This window comes from Dicentrarchus labrax, unplaced genomic scaffold, assembly GCF_905237075.1.
Source record: "Dicentrarchus labrax unplaced genomic scaffold, dlabrax2021, whole genome shotgun sequence".
NCBI lineage: Eukaryota > Metazoa > Chordata > Actinopteri > Moronidae > Dicentrarchus > Dicentrarchus labrax.
In genome coordinates this window covers 4,676,603-4,702,208 of record NW_026136709.1, presented here as the reverse complement: position 1 = coordinate 4,702,208, position 25,606 = coordinate 4,676,603, and the positions used below count along the sequence as shown (strand labels likewise).

Below are 25,606 nucleotides of genomic sequence, written 5' to 3'. Positions count from 1 at the left end.
CTCCCTGGCTGGTGGCAACCAGACACACGCCCCGCACCGTCCCAGCACCTCTGGGCGTTATGGACAAAAGGGGGCACGTCAATATGTCAATACGTGACGACCCGCGTTTACCTGCTACCTCAGCCATTTCACCAATCAGCACCGCACTGAGAGAGCGCATCAACAACGCCACTGCTCACTCAGCCTGTGATCTTTCATCTGTCCGCCCCGTTCCACAGATCATACTTTATGTGTTAGTCATAACAAGAACAGTCTTAATGAAGGGAGAGGGTGCTGAACTGGGGGTGGGGCACTAATTTGACCCCCTTGTACACACTTTAGGTGAGGTCTTGCAACATGTGTACACACACACGTACCCACTCTTTCTCGCCTGGTTTAGCAAGACTGATCTTGGTAGCTGTCCATCCGACAGGCCGCCTGTAGTCCACCCTCATGGTCATTTAACAGCAGGGTAATGGTGTGAGCAGTTCTGGTTGACTGCTCTTCAGCTCTAGTCGCCCCGGAGGCTTGTGCAGTGGGGAGAGGGGGCTAACCCTTCCTGGTCACACGGGGGAAAGGACACTTTGCCTGGGGAGAAAGGAAAGGACGTAAGAGGGGGGGTGTTGGTGAAGGACTGAGGTGACAAAAGAGCTTTTGTGGATGTAAGTTTACGGCATTAACCCCTTTCTCTCCCTGCCTCACATGAATAACAAGAAACCAGTGTGACAACTGAGCAATAGCCCTGGGCAGTGTGTTTGATTGCGTGTTGTGTGTGTGTCAGGGGTTTGTCCAGGACGTTTGGCCTCGGGTGTCTTGTGACAGAGTTGACATTCTGGAGAAATGAGAGAGTGGTCAGCTGTTGTCAGAATGCCACAAAGAGGAGGATTTTCAACAAAAAGGAAGAGCTCCCGCTGCACTTTTGCGTGTTAGTGTCAGAATTAGTGAAGCCACAGTAGGTTGTCAGCATGGATCTTGGCCCCGGCTTCGCTGAGGTGTGCTGACCTGCTGATTGCTATAAATGGGGGAACTTGCAACGGTTGTAAAATTAGATGCAACCAATAAACAAAAAGGCATTTCTGGGTTATTTCTGCACTTCCACCTGTCTGAATGTGTGTACAAGTGTGTACGAATGTGTGTGGCTGCGCTGCCTGCTGCCCTACGGCCTGTCCCCTCACTGAGACATCTGTCAGGCAAAGCCACAGCGTCAACGACTGACCTTTACTGAGGCAACCAGAGAATACACACACACACACACACACACACACACACACACACACACACACACACACACACACACACACACACACACACCCAACGTAAATGCTGCCCATTGCCCTCACTCTTTTAGTTTCTATCTCTTTACTCCTGTCACTTCCTGTTGTCTCTTACCTACATTTTATTATTCACTTGATTTTCCTCTTTCAGCAGCCACCCTCGCCTCAACCTTTTATGTCTACTTTTCCCAGCCTCCGTCTCTCCTGTGTTCTCTCCATCTTTCTTTCTCTCAGTCTCTCTGACAGTTTGTGACACTCCCTCCCTGGGGCAGCCATCAGTTCAGATGAGCATTGCATGTGACAGGCCAGCTTTGTCTTTTTAAGCCATTAGCAGTTCCTCTCCTCCCACCTTGCCATCATTCCCCTCCGTTTACCTTTTCTGCCCTCTTTTGTCTTTGTGTGCGCTCTCTCTGCTGACTGGCAATCTTTGTATTAATCTACATAACAAACACAGTCTCGACCCGAGTGAAGAATTGACAAGTGTAAATGTGTGACAGCGCTGATGATGGCGATGTTCACTCTCCTTGATGAACTGGGGTGTTGGTTTGAATTTATTTCGCAGTAAGGTATACTTACAGGTAGGCAAGATTTAATGAGGTTTTCCAGTCGGAGAGTTGCTTGGCATTGTAGTTCCCTCCCTCTTCATAGGCTAGTGTAATTCTCCCAACTCTGTACTCCCCCACAGTAAACTGTCAAGCCTAATACAGGCAGGAATGTCCAGTCACCTGCTCCTAAAATGCAACAGCCTTGTGCTACACTAACCTAATATAGACCTGCACGACACGAGCAGGTTGGATAACACCGTTGTTGCTCATTGCATATATTTAAACATGCACCTCAACGTGCTCCAGCTCAGCTGTTAGGCCTCAGATCTACAGTGGTTGAATCACGCTATGCAATTAGACATGCTTTTTGAAAATATGTACAAAACAACAAAAAAAAAATGATGGATTAGATTTATGTTGTTCCTGTGTTTATGACCCCTAAATTTGATTTGCAATGAAAGCATGATCTTGTACAGTATAAACCAGGCATAAAGACAGACTGATGTCTTTACTGATGACATTTCTGGCCATAGCTTGGAAGCGCTCAGGCGTCTGACCCGTGTGTATCTATGACAGAGCTTGGATCAAGATGTGAAATTGGATTCTGTTGTCTCACAGCACATAGAACAGGCTCAGCAGTTTGGCCTACCACTTGTTGATGACAAATGATTATCACACCTCTGGCTACATTTGCTCATTGTCCAGCCTTAATGCACGAGTGGATGATTTTCACACGTGTGGGCTCAAACAGTATCTGCTGACCAAGGGGTTCTGCAGCCATTAGTGCAGAGGAAGAGAGAACAGGCTATGTGATGAAGTTTGATGCTACTGATGTAACTGACTACATTTAAACGGGCTGAATACCTTTAGGCAGTTGCTCTAATAATATCCTCACAGAGCCTCCACACAAAATGTCAAGCCTAGACACAAACTGGCAAAATCAAAGGGGAAGAAGACCATTATACTCCTGCGCAGCTTTCAAATCCTATCAGTCTGTAACTGCAGCCTGAATGGAGTCTGACAGCAGAGGTGACAGGGACATTTCATTTTGCCTGCGACACTCCAATGAGATTTGACGGAGGCTAACGCAACATTAGCCAGGTTTGTGTTTGGTTGCTTGCCTGGTATTACAGAGGTTCTGCACTTAACTTGACACAGCTGCCAACAGAAGAGAAACAACTGTTTACCCAGTTTCATGCGCCACGGCTAAATATTTGCTGTTTTGGTATCGTTTCTGTGCTTGAGGTGATTTCCAGTGCAGTCATCAATGAATAAAATCAAGCTAGAGCTCAGGTAGCATAGGTTGGATTGTTATTTCTTGGTATAGGCCTGATAAGTGATAGCAGTGACTGAGACAAAGAGGAAAAGCAGTGACAGTCACACCAAGCGTAAAAAAGGAGCACAGAGGTTAAAAGGGGAGAACAGGTTGTCGGAAGCGTGACTGCAGGTTTTCTGGGCTTACCAGAATATACAGCAGATGTTTCCTCTCTTCACCTTTTTTTTCTCCCCCTGCTCACCCACCTCTTACCCACTGTCTACATCACTGCTTTCTCAGTCACCTGCCTGTACTGTGTATAGCTGGACTGGTTGACTGGGTGGGCATTCTCTCACCACAGACCTGCTGAGTGTTGGGGAACTGGAGCAGGCCTCTTCACTGATGGACAGAGGGAGGGAGAGAGGGAGGGAAGGTCCAGAGATACTGCAAGTGGTAGCATAGGGTTTAGGTGCATGTGTTTGTGGGAGTTTTGCAGGGTGGCATCAGTTTTTTAGGACTTTTTTTTGTGTTGGGTGAATGTGTTAATCGTCTAATAGTTCAACACGGCCTTCTCTAGAGGATATGCAGCCAAGGTCATGTGGCCACCTATAATGACTGAAAGCTCTCTACATGCCAAGCATGTCTTTTAAAGGCTTAAGATACAGAACACACACACACACACACACACACACACACACACACACTCTTCACTCTCACTTAGGTGTACCACTGTTATTACCGTGGATGGGGCTGTCTCACCTCCAACATAAACATAGGTTGGGAGACAAGTGTAAACTTGGTGGCCGGGGCATTGCTGTGGATTATGTGTGTGTGGTGTGATCACACCCTCTAGTCCCTACCAGCCCACCTGGCCTTATTTAGAAGAGCTGAGAGGAGCCAGGAGCAGCAGCTCTCAGAGGACGCCCAGTTCAACAGAATGTGTGGCTCATCACCATGCTCATTAGGCCCGGAGAGAAATACCACAGCCTGCGACTGCCCCTCAGTACAAATACAGTTTATTATCCGTGTGTCATTTAGGTACATTGGCACTATTAGGACTAACCCAGAGTAATAAAGGCATGTGGCAAGCAAAGCACATAATAGGTGAGGTTTAGTCATTTTCTCTTTCGAAAAGCATTCCGCAATCTCTGAAGCGCAGTTAGGTTTTTGTGCTTTTCCTAACACTCATTAACACCCACTGACTTCCCTTACACTTCGAAGTGCCATCATGCAGATTAAGAGAACAATAGCCTCCATTAGCAATAGTGTTATCATGGAAAGTGCTCATCTGATGGGAGATGAGTGACCCACGGAGGCCCAATTAGCTCACATGCTAAAACCTTGATCAGCTTCATTAGGAAGTCAAGAGCCCATTATCTTCTAGTTCACCTCTGAAATGATTCCTACACTCCACAGGTTGTTGAAGTGCTATGACTCTTATGGAATAATCTTAACCAATTGTCTGTGTTAGCCATGTGTTGTTATTTGTTGAATTTGCTGCCTAAATCCTATGAATGGAACATTTGAGATCTATAGTATTTGTGGCACAAATACAGAACTGCATCAAAAGTGACTCATTCTCAGGACTTCTTGGTCTATTTTTACCTCCAGTCCATACTTGTGGTTCTGCTTTTTTGCCCTCCCAGCCTAACTTAAACCAGTGAGTTAGAGTCATTGGATATTGTTTGGGGAGTTTTGGAAGCAGTGATCCAGGATATGACTGGTACTAGATGTGACTGGCCTCCTCTGGTATGGTTGGCAGACCCTTGTGGTGGAGAGACTTGGCATTAGCTGCTAGGCAAGGCTAAACTTGCTAGTCTCCTGGGACCCTTAGTGCCCTCTACAGCTAACTGACTGTGTGAAGGGATACTATTATGTGTCCACACTTATGTCTTTTAACTACTGGAGCCAAGCAGCCTCAGCCTGACCTAAATGGCCTAGCAAGTTTGAGGCAGCCTGCGAGTGAGCTAACCATGAAAAATCTCCAATTCTTTTGTTTTGTTATCAGCACTTGAGTTGACCTTCCTGACTCTGTGGGAGGAAGGCTGTTGTTTTAACAAAACCAGCAGCGTTTACCTCAGTGCTGAATGAGGCGCCTCACCTTGAGACGGCATACTTGAGGTTTTGAATGGCACGGCTTTGTTTTACTTCGGTTTGAGCTGGGTTTTTTTGTAGTGGTTTGCTTCCCTGAGAAAATGGCATTGCAGAGCCGCGAGGGCAGACTCTCTGACGGCAGGGTCTGCACTCTTTGAGGATGCCTGTGGTAGTTCCACTGCTGCCTGCCTGGCCCTGAGCTCCGAATGAGATAAGTGGCGTACCTCAATGAGGGAGCCTGTACCAAGGCTAAATATAGACTCAGAAGAGAGGTAGAAGGGCAGACAAATAGTTGCTGCTGTTCACGATGAGTCAATCTGTCTAACCACAAGCAGAAACAACAGCAGACCTTTGAATATGTGTCAGTCAGTTGACTGAAATTAGTAGCAGGGAGCGAGCACAACCTTTGATCTGTCTCTTTAAGAGCCAAACTCAGGGAAAAGTGTTTTGGTTGGACATTCCAGTCATACCTCCTACACGTTCTGGTGTGGAGTTGTCGGCCTGCACATAAGACGCATAGGTTTTGGGTTCCTTACAGATGTCCTTGTAGGTAATGAATCAAGATAAAGGCTTACTTCAGACGGTAATGTGTTTGTTCACAGACTATATATGTTTCTCTGTGTCCTCATCTAAAGCTCAGCTATTAAGCCAGTCACTCACACCTTGAGGGCCTCAAAGCACAGAGATAGCTCACTCCCACAGAGGTTGAGATACTGCCATTCCTATCTGGCACGCCTCAGTGTACGAAAGCACAAACCAAGCCATCTGCTGTTGTACAACCACCACTCCACAGTGATTTTAAGTTCCTGAAATGTGTCTTATTCATCAACCAGGCCAAGATCACATAGCATGAGCCTAAAATAAGTCCCAGCGAGTTTACACAATTACAGGACAGAATCTGCTAAATGAACCTCTGTCAGGGGACATATGGCGCTTCACGTACTGAGCTGACGGCTCAGTGATGATACATGTGCCAAGGTGAACCCCTCCGATGGGGTAACATTAGGCCTGTTTTGGGAGTAACCCACCCAGTCGCCCATTCCTTTGCCGGTAATTGATACAGCCTGGCAGGTGTCATAACAACACAGCCCTCTCTCCAGCAGGCATATTTAAGTGTGGCTGATATGGAGTGTCTGGCACTGTCCTTCAATAGACTCTGGGAACTTTGCAAGGGGGAAAGAGGGTGACGAGTGAAGGTGACGGTGAAGAAATCCAAGCGGATTTGGCTTCAGTCATTTACTGAGGCATTACTGGGGAACTCCAGCCTTTGCCAGCATCAGCACATATCTGTAGCATGCTGCAAAGATGTGTAGGTGAGGAGTAAATAGCACGCTGAGAGGCTTCCATTTCACATCAGCTCGTCTGCTACCATCAATAACAGTTGGAATTGGGACCAGGGTGCATTAGGTCTTTCCTGTTAAAGGTCTGGCTTATCATGTGATGCGGTTAGCTGTAATCAAGACGTGTTTGTATTGATTGTGCCCTATTACCCAGATCCATGGAATGTTTTTGTGTGGGAAGGTATTGTGAAGGTGTGATCTATGGCCTGGAGTTACGTACTAACTTAAAGCCGAGGTCATGGTTACAGGCTATTATTTTCTCAGGTGTTGAGTACACTACAACCTATAGAGGAAAGCAAACTTTTAGAAGTAAGCTCCTCACCTCCTCCACCTACCAATGCTTTCTCTCTCAGCTGCGTAGGAGTCTTCCTCCTGTTGTGTGCTAGCATGCTAGCGCTAATGAGGCCAGCTGTCCAAACGCTCAGCCGGTCAGCCAGAAGGGACTGCAGCCTTTGTTGATGCTAGGTGTTACATCTCCCGTTGGAACACACATTTTTGTTTCAACACCGCCAACCATTTGGCACAGGAAGGCCGTCTATGTTCACCCCCCACACCACCACCAATCCTCTACTCTTTCTCTCTCCAACCTTTGCTGTACTTCTCAGCTCCCACTTTTTATTGTCCTGCTGGCCGTTGCCACCTCCCGTCTGCACACACCAGCACATTGATTTTCTCTCTACAGCTTTATATTTGATCATTTTCTCTTGACACCGCCGGCAGAGAGTGTTGCCTTTGTAATCGCTGACCTCAGCTCCACACCTGAGTGGCTGTAGCCCTAAACAGCCTCTCAGACTCGTCCTAAAGCGCCTTCTGTTTCAGAATGAAGTGTTGCACCCTGTTTGGGCTGCTGAATGGACAATACATCACCTGGTGGAGTCACTCTGACACAAAAGAGAGGTAGGGATGAGGAGAGAGAGGTGGTGTAAGGCAGACGAGGGAGAGGGGAGAGAAGAACAAGGACAGACTAGTTTATACAGTCTATATAAAGCCAATTAATTATCGGTTTATTTGAATGGGATCCCAGCTTTGTGGCTCCCAGGTCTTCAATTGTTCTATTGGCTTGCCTGTTAAGACCTTAAATAGAGTATAGTGTAGCCTGGATAGCAATCCAGGTACAAAGGATGCGCGTCACCCCTGACTGAGCTGAATGTTCCTCTTCAAAAGTACAATATGGAAGCGGTCACATCATGGTAAAGGAAAAAAAGATAATATCGTGGAGCGAGGAATAGTGTGAAGAGAGGAAAGAGGTTGAGAATGAAATAGCTCTCCTGATGAACCCCGATAGGATTTCGCAGCTGCGGCGCAGCGGTGTTGACCCTGCGAACGACTCGCCAAATAACAGTGCTTCTCCCTCCTCCTCCACCACCTTTCATCCATCCGCCCCCACACCTCCTTCCTCCCGCCTCCCCCTCAGCCTGAACCCTGCACGTCTAGCGAGTGTGTGTGTGTGTGTGTGTGAACATCAACCGGTTGTAATGACCTGCACAATGCAGAGAGAAAGGGAGAGACCTCACCAAAACAATTCTCATTGATTGAAACGGAGGATCATGATTCTCCCAGATACGCCTCCTCCCGACAAAAAAACATAAGCAGCCACTTCAGAAAGACGGGGGCGAGTTTGGTTGGGGTGAGTGAAGATAGAGAAAAAAAAAAGTGTTCAGGTGCTTTGTACTGGCAGTGCATATTCAGAGAGTGAATGCAGGTGGTGTGTGTGTGTGTGTGTGTGTGCAAGTGCTGTGTGCAGTGTGTATGATGTGAGATAAAGTAGCTGGAGAGGTAGTTTCAGTGCTGCAGCCCGGGCCCTCTGCTGACTGGGCTGCTCTCACTGGAGAATTGATTTGGCCTCCGAGAGGATCTGTAGCTCTCTCAGTGAAACTGAGGGATGGACGGGGGTGAGGGGGGTGGGGGGGAGAAATGGAAGAAGAGTGGGTGGAAGTAACACAGGTGGAATTGAGAGATGGAGGAACTGGGTGGAAATGAAAAGAAGACAGGAACACACACTCACACACACATCTGAAGCAGACAGTCGGTCAGGAAAATTTACTCCCCGTAATAACCCTCTCTGTAGGCTGGCTGTCTCTGTGTCTCCTGGCTCCTTCAGCCCATAACACAACCGACCAGGTCACACCGACTCCCACACAGCACACACACCACTTCAGCCTGCAATCTAATGATCTCACACACTGGTACTCTGTGTGTCTGCAAGTGTGTTAGTGTGAATTTTCTCTGTTTCTCTGCGCCGCGGAGCCTGTTGTTACAGAGTTTGTTTCCACCGTGGCTTCATATCTTTCCCCAATTATTCATTTGCATACCTTTACCACACCGAGGCATCAAAATGGTTTTAATAGCCCTCCCTTCACTCTGTTGTTAGTGCCCTGGCTGTTTTATTCTCTCCTGCTTTAACAACCCACTTTCCCCATAGGGATCATTTAAAGTTTCATCTCCTCTATTGAAGTTAGGCCATGGTCTATTTAATTGGTGTTTCCAGCTCCTACCCCCACCTCCTTCAACCATTCCCTTTAATAGTTTTGACATTTAAATGACATAGTACATATATTTAACCTCTCCGACTCATGGCCTTTCACATTCAGCGCTCATAATCAAGAAGCACACACAGTACACCTCCCATTATCTTTATCTAGGATAAGAACACTAAATGTATGTAACCCGTTCAATCGTCTTTAAAGGCTAATTTAAAAAAAATAGGTGTAATCCGACCAGCTGTTCTAACCCCTGTCCCTCATGTCTCCTTGCGCAGTGACCAACTACAATAATGTGGTGGAGGCCGGCTCAGACTCAGATGACGAGGACAAGCTGCACATCGTGGAGGAGGAAGGCAGCCTGGCGGACGGGGCCGACTGCGACAGCACCCTGCCAGACGACGAGCACCCCAGGGAGCGCTGCTGGGACGGAGGTGAGACCAGACGCACTCTCACAGGGCACACTATTATCACACGTCCGTACTGAATCATACAAATACACACCTCAACTCCCCACCCACCACTTCCGTAATGTTCTGTCACTTAACTTCCACTTTTCTGCAGTGCACAAAAGTTCAGCACAAGTGCTAATTTAATCTTATTTTCTGCTTTAAAATCTTATTTTCCTAGAATGTGAAATAATGATGCCAGTGGAGGATAACAGCACTTGATTTACTATGTGCCAGAATTGTCTTTAGACGAGTGCCAGTTTATTGAGACATGGCAAAGTCAGGTCTTTCATAACACAAATATCATCCAAATTCACTTCATTTCAAGTATCAGAACCAATGACTTCTTAAGATGTATATTATTATACCAAGTGTCTCTTTCACTGTCAGTCCTGCCATCATTAGGCTGGCAGAGTGTCTCTGAACGTAACACATACTCCTATCTGCTCAGGATAAGAGCATTACTTACAAATGCCTCCAGCACATAAATGCAAATGAGTTACGCAGACTCTTTATTTTTTGTTATGACATCAATTGTTTGACTGCTGCTGTCTCATTTTGACCTTGGCTGACGTGATGCACGCTAAGTTAAGAAACGTCTTGCTGACATCTGTGTGCAGTCAAGTACCAGGCTTTGTCTCATTGTGAAACACAGAGTGTAAGGAAACAGGTACTACACGTGGTGGGTCTCCAACTAAGGCAGGAAGCACGATATTAAACAAAGACAATGCCAACAGAGGGAGAGACCTTCAAGCACAGAAAATAGCCTCGCAACCAGAGAGCCAGTGGAGAGCTTTATGGCACTGGTGGGCATTGGAGGGGCCACCGTGAACTTCTTTTTACCTCAAACCGTGTGGAAGTGACATCATAGGCAGCCCCCTGCCACAGGAAGGGCCGACGTCACCCCCCCTCCCTCCGAAACAACAATTGCAGGTGCTGAAGGATGTTGGTGTTTCAACCTGAGCCCAAGGCCTCTTATGTTGCTCTCCTGGCCTCATACTGCATGTGTGTGTAAATCTGTGTGTCTGACGCTGTTAGTTTCGGGCCTGTGCCAAGTACAGTATGTGCAACACTGTGACAAGTCCATATGAGATGTAATTAGATATTCAGCCACAAGAATATTTATTTTAGGGTGTTACTCTGAGCAGATTTTGGCTGGATTATTCATGGGTGAGAGATGTGTGAGACTGGGGGTGGGGGAGGGGTTGTGATTTAGCAAGAGGTCAAATTAGCACATGCGAAAATGTCCAGGGACCTATCACTTTAAGTTTAGGGAGGGATTTTCAGAAATTCCTCTCCAGTGAGTTGCCGTCAGTTTCACTTGCAAGGTTTCGGTTGCCCATGCACACATACGTGTACACGCTTAAACCACAGACCTGTGCACAGCGTAGCCACGTATTCCCCTGACTATGCTGTCATTTTCATCTCTGTTCTCCAGCTGTACCTCCTTGCATAGAGGGGAAAGTTGGAGGAAGAATAATGTCATTGGTTTTGGCCACGGCTTGTGAACATTAAACACTTCAAAAGCATGAGTTACACTGAAACAGCTCAGCGAGCTGGCTGCGCTCCACAGTTATGCCTGATCAGGCATATTTTCTTTTGCCTTCACTCATGTGCACACACACACCTCTCTTTCTTGCTCTCTCACTGTCTCCAGTCCTCGTCTCATACATCATACATACTTTGCTGTCACTCTGGATCGGACTGATGAAACGCGGAGAAAGCCACAGTCCTTTAAACAAACACACTTCTCTCGTCTCTCATCCCTTCATCCCTCCCCGTGTCGATTTCACTACTGAGAACAGAGAAGTCTCTGGTGCAGCCTTGAAAAGTGACCACCACCCACTAATCTTCTCCTCAGCATAGCCCAGTTTGCTTCAAATTAAAACCTTGACACCCCTTCTCTTGAGACTGCTGTGCTCCAAAACCAAAAGGTGGTTTTTCAGTGCTTTGCCATCTCTCCTCTCCTCTCTGTTTTCATGCTCTCGTTCCCTCTCACTGTTTCTCTTGTTCTGAATCATTCCTCTTGATTATATGGTATCATGGGCCCCCTGCTCGCTGTCATTACTCATTCACTCCTCAGTGATTATGTAGTGGTGGAACAGCCCAGTGTTGGTGCAGTAAACTGCAGCCTGCTCTCCTCTAAGAACAGGCTGACTAACTCCAGGGGAGTAAAAGGTAGAGAGAGTGTTGACCTGGGAGGGCTTCTCGATGAGTTGTAGAGCATGATTACATCTCAGAGAATGGGCAGGGTGGAGCTGGAGAGCTTTGATATCATGGGCCTGCAATGGCACTTAATGAGAGCAAAAGGCTGGGTTTAACTGCATGGAAGTATAGCTTAAGGCCACAAGAAGATGAGCTGGTTGTTTGTTGAGAGTGTTTGATGGGCACTCATGCTGTACTGCATTATTCCAACAAGCAGTGAAGTTGCAAGGCTCTCATGCTTAATAAAACGTACTTTTCCTCACTGTTGGCCTGCAGTGATGATAATTGATGTTCCTTAGAATTGGTCTCAAATCCATTTGGATCCTTTTTACTGCAGGGACTCTGTGGACACACAGGAACACCTACATTCCTGCGTGCATTATGTCACGATGTGATGATAACACTGGGCCACCCTTCTGGACAGGAAGGGGAGAATCTTCAGAGGGAGCTGAGCTGGGAACATTGTCCAGTGGGGACACGCTGCACAAATGCATTACAGCACTAAACCAAGGATTAGCAACTCATCCTAGATTTGGAAAAACCTCAAATCTTTTCTCTGACTTACCTCCTGCTGATAGGAGATAAAGTGTAACATCTTTACTAATGACTGTGGAATATTTGAGCTGTTTGTGCAAATCCTTATCGCTGATATGTCTCTGCCGTCCAAGATAGAATCTACGAATGGGTCTGTAAGCACGGCCACAGGAAGCAGTGGGGGCAAAGGTTGGCCAGGGCAGGAAATGCATCATTGGATACTGTTGTATCATGTTGCAGAGATGCGAGCAGAGAAGGATGAGAAGGGAACCAGGGAAAGAGAAGAGGAGAGAGTGGGTGGTCTGGTGATTTTGTTCTAAGACGTACTACGGTAAGCTTACGCTGCAAAATAAATAAAGAACAAACTACTTTTTTAGATCAGAACTGCAACAGAATGTCCTGCCACAACCTCATGGGGGCCCTCGTTCTGGGGCTTTTGAACCGATTTTCCACTTGTGCAGTGGTGCATTCACATCCCTGCGTCAGCACATAAATGGCCTGTGTGATGTTTCATGCCAGGGGAGCAGCCTGATAACACGGGGCCGCCTCAGTGAGGCTGTGAACCCTTCTGGCCCCGCTCTGTACTTAACAAAGAGCCGAGAGAGACAAACACACACACACACACACACACACACACACACACACACACAAGGAGCGAAAACAACAGCTTGTCATACCTTTGCACCACAGACCCCCAACTGGGACTCTACTTCACACACATGCTCAACATTTAGTAGCCTAGAGGTGTGTCTGAGTGTTTGGATGCTGCCTCTGAGCAGGGGATGGGAGCTAAACACAGTCAGATCAGCACTTTCCCACATGCAACACGCTTTACAACGTCAACAGCCAACAGCAATCTGAAAAATACGAGACAGTTAATTTAAAGCAATGGTATGACAAGTGGTGAAAGTGTCTTTCTTCTCCTATACCACCCTCATATCTGTCTCTTAAATATAATGCTACAGCCAGCAGTCAGCTTAGATTTGTAAGACTGGAAACAGCTAGATGGTAAGGTTTTTTTAAACTTACAGAGCCAGGCTAGCAGTTTCCACTTATTTCTAATGTTTCTGTAAGTTAACCAGCTGTTAGCTGTAGCTTCATATTTAATTCACAGATGTGAGAGTGCTATCAATTTTCTGAATAGCACATTTCCCAAAATGTCAAACTATTGCTTTAAGATGCTAAAAAATGTCTATGGATGTTGCTGATGCTGTTGAGGTCATGGGAGAAAAGCTGTGTGATATGTGGGGGTTAGCAGCCCCTAATGTGCTCCTGACCCCCCTCTGTATGATGAGAATTCCACAGTTTGCCTTTCTCAGCACCAGCTGCTGGCTTCTGCTTTGCATACACATGTTCACCAACACACAGCCTCTTCCTCTGTGTTATGTCTCACGGGTTTCTTACAGGGCGGGAGGTTTCTTCGAATGGTCTTCATAGCCATAACCATAGCAACAAATGACTGCACTCGTATTGTTTCATGGCTTTGTTAAGGTGCACCAGAGGAAGCCGGAGCAGGGCTGTAGTATGTTAAGAGTACTGGTATTCACTGTGCGTCGGTGAGTCATGAAGCGCTACACCTGTTCCCATCTCTGAGGAGAACACAGCTGGCCCTGTCTTTCAACACGCACACAATTCACAAAACACAATTCTCAAATCTCCTGTAAGCAGGGGGAGTGCTTAAATCAATCGGTAAAACATCTGCCCAGTAAACACAACCACAGTGTCCACAGTAGCCTAACTTTGCTTTTAGCTGATAGCTCACCCTTGTAATTATTCTGTGTAATGATACACAAAGGAACACTAACATATCCATTGAGGAATAATGCCCGGTGTAATCGCCGACACACTATACTTGGTTCCGGTATCCTCTTCAGGAAGCTCTGGGAGAGCAGAGATGGAAAAGGGGAAGGAAGCTTTGTGCATCCTAAACTCATCCTCAGGTTACACTTCCTATAAGCCTCAGCTTGGTAATTAGTGCTCGTTAGACTAGCTAGCCGGGCTCATGTGATGTGGAGGAAGAGCGCGCTCGGCTCCCACATGCAGGCTCTCATTTGCTGGGATATTAAGCACAGTCTGAAGGCCAAGCCTCTCCAGAGAGCAGAGCATGGTGTGTGTGTGTGTGTATGTGTGATATCTATCCACCGCAATACATCAGGACAAGATTCATCACCTAATTATCAGTCCCAGTCTCAACAAGTACCTTACCTAACATTGTGAATAGAGGCTTGCCATTCAGTTCTTACAAAGAGCTTGATGCTCATACAGTAGCCTGTGGCCTTTGATGCTAATTAGTTTTCTCTTCCTATTGTGAACAACAGCATTCAGGATGTTTGTTTTTTTTCTCCCGGCGCCGCATGCCTCATTCCAGGTTGGTTTACATGTCATGATCAAGGGCTTGGACACTAAGATCCGGCTCAGCTATAATGACACTCTCTGTGACATTATTGGATTATCGCATTTCCTATACAAAGGTTAGGGTTTCATATGCACAGCCCTCATCGATAGTAAGACATGCAAGTCTCGAAATAACAGGGTAGTCGATAATTCCTTTCGACTCTAATCAGTGTGTGTTTGTGTCTTCACAGTGAAGGAGGATTGTGTGTCTGACGGCGAAGATGACGTGAGCACGGACGCCCTCATGGAGGAGATGCTCCAGCAAGGGGACACGGCCGTCATCTACCCAGAAGCCCCCGAGGATGAGCCTCAACGTCAGGGCACCCCTGACACCGGTGTCCACGATGAGAATGGTACACACACAGCATTCACAGCCCGTTCATGTCATGCAAAAAACTATCAAAACGCTCTTAACGAGATTATTTTTGTGTCCCTTTCTGGAAAAACTATTATGAGCTTTCGCTTTAAATGTCATTCATATCTTTATTAGTAGCACACACATGCAAGGTGTAGTGTCCCTAAATCATACAAACACTGAAACACACACCACTATTTCCACCCAAGAGCGCACAGTCGCTGAGCTCTCACACTATTACTGCACCTACCCAGTAATTACTCGCCCCCTGGGGATGGCTCTACCTGCTCCCTGTCTCACCTCAGGTGTTAACTCCACCCCATTAACGCCACTCTCCAACATCATTACACACACCGCTATTTGTTAAGTGCGGCACACTGGGGCCTTTATTGCTCTCTGGCTTTTGGCTTTTACCTGCTACCACAGAGGGGAAAAAAGAGAGGGAGGAGGGGAGGGTGAGAGGGTAGGAAGAGAAACAGCAACACCTGAGTAAATTTTGTCACGTATGTGCAAGCTCTGACTCACATCTACCTGGGCGATAATGTGTGTGCATTCCCATCCCGAGGCCCTCACCTGTCCCACAGGGGAACTTAATACATCACCTGTTAACAAAGTAATGCTTTACCTGTGTGGGAGCCAGGCAACTGAGACCCTCTGTTAACCAGCTTGGATTGAGGCAGGCGGCTGTTGTTTACCGACCTCACTTTTCCTTGCATGCGTGGGTGTTTTTGAAGCAGTTCTAAAGCACAATAGGCAATCAAATGATGGAATTTCAGGCGTGTGAAAGCTGTAATCGCTGGGCTTTGTGTCAGTACAAGCACAAAAGCAAAAATAAAATACACTCCTGCACTGACAACCCAGCATACTGTTTTTATAATGACAGGAAGGCATTACTATGGATCACTAATCAGCTTTTATCCATTTGGTTACCTGGGTGCTGTTTACCTGTGGGGGACGATCTCGCAGAGATTGGTGAAATAGCAGAGGAGTGTTACTGTGGCAGGCCTTGTGTAACATCAAAGAGCCCTTATTGACCATGTGTTTTTACCCCCCCCCCCTCACATTTGCCATTACAACACTCCTTTTTTTTCCACCCAGGAACTCCTGATTCGTTCTCTCAGCTGCTCACCTGCCCGTACTGTCAACGTGGCTACAAGCGTTACAGCTCCCTGAAGGAGCACATCAAGTACCGGCACGAGAAGACCGAAGAGAGCTTCAGCTGCCCTGAGTGCAGCTACAACTTCGCATACCGCGCTCAACTGGAGAGACATATGACGGTCCACAAGGGCGGACGGGATCAGGTAAAAACTGACTTACAAACTAGTCAGGACTGGATACTGATAGAACATTCTGCAGAAACTGAAAAATCTCCTATTCTGGTATCTTCTAAGCTATCTAAAGGTGTAAGTGGAAATGCCGTTTAAGCAACTTCCCTTTATTGGATTAAAATACTGTCATGCAATGCAGCTAGATGATTTGTGATGATCTTTTATGAGCATATTTCTGCTCTGGTACTATAATAATGAAATATACTCATTAACATGAAATATTTTCACAATTTAGCCAGATAGTGAAACTCAACATTTTATTTATTTTTATATATCTTTTTACATTTATGCCTGCTTCAGTTTGATATTCTAATATTTATATGTATGTCTACACGAGACATTTTCTTCTTCAAAGGTGTGGCTGGGTTACTCGTGATTGGTTTCAGTGACACATTTCTTCTGTAGTGCTGTAGTAATTCTGCACTGACAAAGTGATTCTAAATTATGCAAACCTACATAGAAGCTTAGTCCTGTTTCTTTAACAGCTCATTTCCAAACATGATAAATAAACATGAGCTTTTGCCCCCGATTGATTAATGACATTGTGACATGAATTAGTAGCAGTTCAAAGGTTGTGTTTTCATCGTGTATCTCGCTGAATGTCCTCTCTCCCCTCGTCTGACAGAGACACATCACACAGACATCAGGAGGCAATCGTAAATTCAAGTGCACTGAATGTGGCAAAGCATTTAAATACAAGCACCATCTGAAGGAGCACCTACGCATCCACAGCGGTGAGTGGACAACCCCTTTCACCATGGCAGCATTCTGTGTGTGAGTGTATGGCTGCGTGCGGTCTAGTGTCTACGTCTTTGCCATCATTATCTGCTTACCACAGATGTTTCAATGTCCATTGAACCAATATTTATGTTCTATTTATGTTTGAGCCGATTCCCTGTGTTTAGATATCCTTCATCGTGTTTCAGTCCATTGTGTGCTCTTCCTTAATGTGCCATAATTGTGTTTCTTTTGGCATTATGGGACAGCAATTAGAGAAGGGCATTTCCCAATGGTACCATTACATCAGCGTTTAAGCATCATTGAAATGCATTAGAGCTTTTTCCTGCCGTACTGCTCATAGCCTAGCTTCCTCATTTAGCTTCATTCACTAATGGAAATCTGTTCTCCCCCCCCCATCTCTCTCTGTTATACACATCGTCGTTTTATACAGGAGAGAAACCCTATGAGTGCTCAAACTGCAAGAAGCGGTTCTCCCACTCAGGCTCATACAGCTCCCACATCAGCAGTAAGAAGTGCATCAGTGTCATCTCAGTTAACGGCAGAGCACGCTTGGGGAACGCCAAAACCCAGGCCCAGGGTCCATCACCAGTGCTGCCCACGCCGCCCTCAGTCCTCCGCACCCAGATTAGAGAGAAGGTGGAGCACAGCAAGCCCCTGCAGGAGCAGCTGCCATTCAACCAGATCAAGACTGAGCCTGTGGACTACGAGTACAAGCCGACGGTGATAACATCCCCAGCTGTGACCACCATGAATGGTGGGATTTTCAATGGAGGTGCTGCAGCTCCTCTGCAGGGCACAGTGCAGGCTGTGGTCCTGCCTACCGTGGGGCTGGTGTCGCCCATTAGCATCAACCTGGCAGACCTGCAGAACGCTCTCAAAGTGGCGGTGGATGGTAACGTCATTCGCCAGGTGCTGGAAAGCAATGCCAAAGGCCAGGGACAGGTGAACTCGGGGTTAACCACTGGAACTCTCCACGCCCCGCAGCAGCAACTCATCTCAGCTATCAGTTTGCCTATTGTGGGTCAGGATGGAAATGCAAAAATCATTATAAACTACAGTTTGGACCCCAACCAGGGCCAGCTCACAGCCCAAAACCTGAAGAAAGAGCCTAAGCCAAGCTCACCAGCTCAGACCACCACTGACACCTTCAAGTCCCAGAAACTCCCAGAAGACCTTACTATCAGAGGCACCAGGCCCAATGAGACTAAAGAAAAAGAGGAAAAGACCACTAAAACCTGTCTCCTGTGTGATAACTGTCCCGGTGGGCTGGAAGCACTCCATGCCCTCAAGCACTGCAAGAAGGATGGTCTCAGGCTGAACGGAGCAGGCCTGGATAAGTCTGAGTCTGCTGTTGCTGCCCTGCTGTCAGAAGGAGGACTCTGCAGCCAGCCCAAGAACCTCTTGTCCCTGCTCAAGGCTTACTTTGCCTTAAATGCAGAACCCACCAAGGATGAGCTAGCCAAGATCTCTGACTCAGTCAGCCTGCCAATCCATGTGGTTAAGAAGTGGTTTGACAAAATGCAGGAGGGTCAGATATCACTTGGAGCCCCAACACCTCCCTCAGAGGAAGAGGACACCTGTGAGGCTAACAGTGTGGTATCTCTGGTCCCAGGAAAGGACATGGCCAATATGAGCCCTTCTGTGACCCAGGATAGCCCTACAGAAGCCACCCCAGCTGAGGTCAACGGCACTCACAGCTCACCAGCCTCCCCCTCACCACTAAACCTGACAGCCGGCGGTCCCGTCCCAGCCCAGCCTTCCCAGAGCACTGAGGGACCCCTAGACCTGTCGCTGCCAAAGCCAGCCAGAGAGGAAGTGGAGAGAGTGGTGGCTAAAGCCCGCGTTTACCCCTCCCCTTCCTCTGGCTCTACCAATGTGGATGAACCCCTAAACTTAACTTGCACAAAGAAAGAGGCATCGCCACTCTCAGCCATGGGCACCAGCCCCATCGCACTGTACGCCAGCCATCCAAGTGCCAAACCCCTCGACATTGTGACCACAATGCAATGCCTAAGGGCACTAGCCACTAACAACAAACAGACTATCCTGATCCCCCAGCTGGCTTACACCTATACCACTACAGCAAACAGCCCTGCAGGGACGGAGACGCAGGAAACCATCCACCTCAACGGAGTGAAGGTGTGCAACCATTTATTTCCCCTTATGTTGGTAATAGTTTGACATGTTGGGAAATATGCTTAGTTATATAGTTAGATGATCAAGCTACAGCCAGCAGCCAGTTAGCTTAGCTTAGCACAGAGACCAGAAACAAGGACCTCTAAAGGTTACTAATTAACTTGTTTATTTAATACACACAAACAACAAGTGTAAAAATGTAATGAGTAGTGCTGGATTTTTCATTTTTCATTGGAGGTCAGCCACGGCCAACAAGTTTGACTCTAAAACTCTTATTTTGTCAAGGAATGGACTCAGCGTCCTATCCGATAGACATTTCAAGAAGCAAGTGGATTGGAATCAAGTTGGCTTTTCTCTTTGTGGAGCGATCAGTCAAACCCTTCCGTCCAGATCATTACTTCTTATTGTTCAAAACCACCGGAACATGATAGATAGTCTGAAACCATCCAAAATCTAATCAATAAGTCATATATAGAAATGTCAGAATTCAGCGCTTTGTAAAAATGATAACCCTTAATAGTTCTTCATTGTGCGGACACCTAATGGGCCCGTAATGATGGATGTAGATCTTTCTGGGTGTATGAGTGATCTTCCTGGGCTGTCACCAAGAGGACATGAGGCTGCACTTTACTGCAGAGCCCCTATTGATCTGTGGGAATCTGTTTAAACGTTACACCTCTGCCTGCCTCATTGATTTATTGTTGTTGTATTATACGTTCGTGTTAAGTGGATTGGCATAGACCTGCCTTGTAAAAAAAGAGCCCTGTGTATATATCTTCTCTTTAATATTGCCTCACATCCTCTCTCACTGCATCAGTGGATGCGTTTTACCAGCACAGGCCCAGGAGAATACAGAATGTAGGTGTGCTCCAAAGTGAACAGTGTGGTTATGTTTCAGGCCAGGCAAAAGATTGGTGAAGTGCTCACCCATAACCTGGAATCTTGGCCTGATTTTCATTTCACAACTGCCTCCAGAGAAGCTATGAGTAGGACATGACACAGCATCATTTCCTGTAGTGCACACACACAGGTTGTTCAATAGTGCTGGCACTTTTATGACTTTTTGCTGTAAAACAAACAGAAAAACCTCACTTTGAATTCTTACCAATACATCTGTGTTTTGTAATTTCTCCAGGAGGAGAAGCAGGACACGGGCTCAGAGGGCGTGTCCACTATGGAGGAGCAGAACGACTCTGACTCGGGCCCTCAGAGGAAGAAGATGAAGAAGACGGACAGCGGCATGTACGCCTGCGACCTGTGCGACAAGATCTTCCAGAAGAGCAGCTCGCTGCTGAGACACAAATACGAACACACAGGTAAATAAATACAAACTCTGATGTGCTTCCCATGAACACAGCCAAAAAACACAGATGGACTCTGAAAAAACACAGAACCGGAACTTGTCTCACCATCACTCACTGTTGGATCCTGGGAAAGATGAGTCAGAGTGTGAGCGAAAGGGGGATTTTGAGCTACAGCGTAAAGAAGGGTGGACACCTCCATTCCAGCAGGTATTACTCAACATGCACAGAAGAGGTCTGAGAACTTCTTTCCGCCAACTCCCCACCTCTGCACTGCCAGCTTCTCATGTGAAGCACCAAATGTTGCAAGAGGCGAGCTCTGGTAGTGATTTGGATTGCTCTAAGATGGTGATTCTGTGGCCAAGTGTAGGTCAACGCTTTCAGAGGCGTTTTAGTTTGTCTTTTTTTTTTTTTTTTGTCTTTATTGCTCTGATACCTGGCTTGCAACCACCGTTTTCAGCTCCAAATGACCTCATCTTAGGTGAAACTAGCTCTGTTCCTTGCCTGGATAAAGTTTCCTTGAAGGTTTTCAGGCAGAATTGTTGTAATTTTGTTGTATTGTTTTGAAATGTTCTCCTTGGATACCTCGATGATAGAAGCTGTTATGGGCCTCTCAAGCTTTCACGCTTTTACGCAACAATGTGGGGGATTCACTGCGATCGCACTGCACTGTTTATTGTTTTCCTCCCGTGTCTGTGCTTTGTTACTCAACAGCATTTTTAAATTTTCTTAAACAGAGATGTTGATCCGTATTTGTTCTCTCTGCAGGGAAGCGACCTCATGAGTGCGGCATCTGCAGCAAGGCCTTCAAACACAAACACCACTTGATCGAGCACATGCGGCTCCACTCGGGGGAGAAGCCGTACCAGTGCGACAAGTGCGGCAAGCGCTTCTCCCACTCAGGCTCCTACTCGCAGCACATGAACCACCGCTACTCCTACTGCAAGAAGGAGACGCAGAGCCAGGGCGAAGGCCGGGAGAGCCCAGAGGAGGACACTGAGGCCCAGGCTGAGATGGAGGCCCTGAGCCGGGTGCAAATGCGGCACCTGGCCCCCTCCCTGCTGGACTCGGACGAGCGAGGGAGCAGCACCAGAGAGGATGAGGAGAGCGAGGAGGAGGAGGAGGAGGAGGAGGAAAGTGCTGTGGACATGGATGACATCCAGGTGGTGCAGATAGGTGATGAAGGAGGGGATGAGGAGGAAGAGGAGGAGGCAGAGAGGAATGAGGAGGAGATTGAGAGAGTATTGGTGGAGGGAGGAGGAGAGGAGGTGAAGACAGAGATGGAGGTGAGAGAGGAAGAAGAGGAGGCTGACACAAGGCAGGAGGAGGTGCTCGGGAGCATTCAGGAAGAGGAGGAAGTCCAGATGGAAGAAGAGGAGGCGATGGATACGGAAGAAGGGGTGACGGAAGAGGGGGAAGCAGCGGGGGAAGTCACAGAGGAGAGCGGAGGCGAAACAAACAGGAACACGGTTTCTGAAGACCAGAGCCAGACGCCGCAGGAGAAAGGAGATATTGACTAAAAGAGGAATCAGACTCCTCCACGTGACACAATCAGATTCCTCCTCTCACCGCGAAGAGGAGGAACGCAGGAGATGATGTCTGGTCGCTCTGACAGTTCGTTTCAGTTCACTACTGTGTAGAAATCCAGGTGTGCCTGAAAAAATACTAGTGACTTTTCCACAGGAGAACGATTTCTCACTGTTAGAAAAATCCATTTGTAAAGAAAATGATGAAGACGAACACAAATTTTAACAAACGAAGGAAATGCATTATACAGACTTTGGAAGCTAGAGCCGACACGTTTTAGATAATGTTTTATTACTAAAACACCGTGGGTCATTTCTTTTTATCAGTGTTACTAATTTTATCACTCATATTTTAACCTTTAAAAGCTGTACAGTTGGGAGATATTTCTATACCTTTTTATTGCCAATGAACAAAAAAAAGTCAGTATTTTATTAAGTTGGAAGGAAAATAAGAAAAATCCTGTGCACTACAAGTGGCTTGGTTTACCTATTGAGCAGTTGAGTTGTGTTGTCTACCCTTCAGTATTACCGCACTAGATATACCACGCCACCACGCTTGCAGATGTGAGCATAACATGTCTTTTGATGTTATTTTGATTGGATTGTGAGCCTTAAGAAGAAAAACAGTGGAGAGAGGCCACGTTTTTTCGGTCATTTAGTTCCTTTTAGACACAAGTTTCTTTACCGATCAGTGTTTTACAGGAATAGTTTGACACTTTGGGAAGTATCGTTATACCCCTTCTTGGTGAGAGTTGGATGAGAGGGTCGATACCTTATAGCCAGCAGCCACCAGAACAGTGGGGAAACTGCTAGCTAAAGCTAAATCTTATGGAATCCCATTTCTGCCAATGTGACAAAAAAGGATTCTGTAAGTCATTATAATGAGAAACTTTGTCAATATTTTGACTTAGCATCATAAAATAATGACTTTGTATCAGCAAAGTCATTACTTCCATAAAATCTGAAGCTGCTAAAGCTAACAGTTTTTTGAGTTAGATAGATATTGCTTATCTACTGCTCCACACTCCAGTCCAGTAGGTGGCGGTAATGCATGCCGGACTGTTTCTAACTTCCAGACAGAGCCAGGCTAGCCGTTTTCCCACTGTATTATTTGTGCTAAGCTAAGCTAACCATCTCGTGGCTGTAGCTTCATATATACCGGACAGATACAAGTCTGGTGTATTTTTGGTGTCCCAAAATGTGGAACTATTGCTTTAGATGTTCAGAGCGAGCAGAAAAGGGGATGTAGAAAACTGTCTGACCTTCCCTATACTCACCCCCCACTCCGAGCCATATGCAAAAAATCTAACTAAAACAAGAGAAACATGCATATCAAAAGTGCCATTGAATATTGCTGTTGCAGCTTAGCAGCTATGATCAGGTATTGCCGGGTCCCAGATCAACCAATAAGCCGGAATACTGTTGACTTTGGCTCGCCACCACACCTGAGAGAGTTTAGCCTACCACCTATTCATGTATCATAGACTATAGATAAGTTGCTTTTCTTTCCAATCTGAGCGGCTAAAAGAAATACAATGCACATGTTTTCTAATGGATGATGATGAAGTATGGTTTCTAATTGTTAACTGTGTCCTGCCTTTTCAAAGCTTATTCAGTGCACTTCTTTAACACACCATGAAACGCTCAGATGTCTCTTCAGGTAACAAAATGTAGGCAAATATGAATCCCAGGAGTTTAATTCAACAATGTTTTTACCTGTCAGTATTATTTTTTTGTCTCTTATGTTGTTGTACGTTCTGTTTCAGTGTGTGTACTGTATGTTTTCAGCAATGGCAGTATTATCCCCACCCCCAAGGAGATGGGTATGTCTGTTTAGTCATAGAGAACTTTTATATTTATGTGTCTTATTTTTTATATTTCTTTATGGTTATTTATTACACTATGTAGTGTACAATACTGTAGTTTGTATTAATACGATAATATATTTTAGTATGGAAAAAAAAAGATTCAAAGGCAAATAACTACAAGCCTGGAAAAATGAGACTCCAACATACTGAAGTATGTTTTTCGAACAAACAAAATGATGTTTTTCCTTGGGAAAAAAAGAAACTCGCACCCTGCAAGCCTGAAAATTGGAACCTGTGACCTCTCTGCATCCATTCTCATGTTAGTTTAGTTTTCTTTCCCCTCTCTAATATGAAGCTACTGAACTTTTGAAAACTAATAGTATGTCTAATAGCATGAGTGTGTGCTGTTTTATTGAAGGATTATCCTTAACCACACAAACTGTCCTTTTTGCCAAGCCAAAATAATATTGACGTATGTTCTTATGTTTTTATTTGTGCCAATTTGTTACTTTATATGTCAGTGTCAAGACCACACCCACTTTTATATGCCCCTCCCCTTTAACACCCTCATCTTTTTTTATAGTGATTGTTTTTTGTTTGTTTTCTCTTTTTTTGTTCATTTTTTATGACTCCCCATCTCACAATAAAATTCATCAATTACAAGCTGCTGGGTTTGTTATGAGATTGTTATTGATAAAATCACACAATATTAAGTTGTTGCTTACACCGCAATATTCAAGAAAATATTACAATTAAAAAATCTCACGTGGGACCACTTCAAAAATGTAAGAAGAAAGGAAAAAAGATTCAGAACATCATTTAAACATTAACCCTAATGTGGGATCCTGGAGATCTGGGCTGTCTTTAATAGCTCAAAATGATGGGGGTCTGTGAAGACCAGTATCAGTAGTACAAAAAGCTAAAAGAAATAGTTGCACATTTTGAGACAAAGGGCTTCTTTGCTAAGCTAACCAGCTGCTGAATGGAGCTTCTTATTTGACGTACAGACATGAGAGGTGGATCAATCTAACTTGTTAAGAGAGCAAAAAGGTGCACTTCCCAGAAAGTCAAGCAACTCTTTTAGCTAAACTCCATTATCTGAATATATTGTGGACCTGCTCATAGCCCTCAGTGATCAGTCAGAACCCCCCTTTCAGTCCAGTCTGCCTGTTAGAAGCCCAGCCCAAGGTCAACCCTATTGATCCAGATTAGGTTTCCAACAGGGTCGACCCTCCTCCTGCCCCCCTCACCCCCAGCCCCTCCACCAGCATGAATTAGTAATGGAATGGACTAAAAATCCATAGTCTTTTGAGGAGTTGAAAATGATACAATAGCTGGTGAACATATTTGATAGTTCTCTCCCTGATGTTTTTTTTTTTTTGTCTTCCCAGAAGCACGGACTCGTTCTGCTTCCGAAGGACAGTTTTGGGGGGCATTTTCAGGAAAGTCCTTAAGTCTTAAGAGGTGCCACTGATTGTCTTTGTTTTAGGGGAAAGTAGGTGTGAATTGGATGGGATTCAGACTGCCACAGCCTCTCTTTGTCTGTGGATGGAGTGCTAGAACTGTAACTACCTGAGCTCAAGAGAGGGTGTTTGTTGGGGGACTGTGTGACAGAGAAGGTTTGACCCTGCCATCATGTTGAATGGGTCCCTGGAGACATGCAGAAGAGGGGGGGTGGGGGTGGAATAATGCTTTATAGGACAGCTCACGCCATAACATTACTGTGTCAAACTGCTCCAACTGCATCTTGTAATTGTGCTTATTATAAATGTCTTTAACAGTGGTCACAGCAGCGCCGAGGCACCGCTCTCAAACACCAAAAAGGTCAAAGAGTGTGTAGCCTGTGGCTGCATGTTCAGGAT

The 25,606-nt window shown here is 46.0% G+C and overlaps 1 protein-coding gene across 1 annotated transcript in view; it reads left to right on the top strand.

The window, feature by feature from the left end:
- The window catches only part of zeb1b (zinc finger E-box binding homeobox 1b), a 48,350-nt gene extending 23,943 nt beyond the window's left edge, over nucleotides 1-24,407 (top strand). Inside the window, exons 2-8 of the mRNA XM_051411328.1 lie at nucleotides 9,246-9,401; nucleotides 14,741-14,902; nucleotides 16,003-16,205; nucleotides 16,858-16,966; nucleotides 17,404-19,112; nucleotides 20,245-20,425; nucleotides 21,179-24,407. Of these exons, the coding sequence (XP_051267288.1) occupies nucleotides 9,246-9,401; nucleotides 14,741-14,902; nucleotides 16,003-16,205; nucleotides 16,858-16,966; nucleotides 17,404-19,112; nucleotides 20,245-20,425; nucleotides 21,179-21,930 (3,272 nt within the window). The 3' untranslated portion in view covers nucleotides 21,931-24,407. The remainder of the gene's footprint in view (nucleotides 1-9,245; nucleotides 9,402-14,740; nucleotides 14,903-16,002; nucleotides 16,206-16,857; nucleotides 16,967-17,403; nucleotides 19,113-20,244; nucleotides 20,426-21,178) is intronic.
- The last annotated feature ends 1,199 nt before the right edge of the window (nucleotides 24,408-25,606 follow it).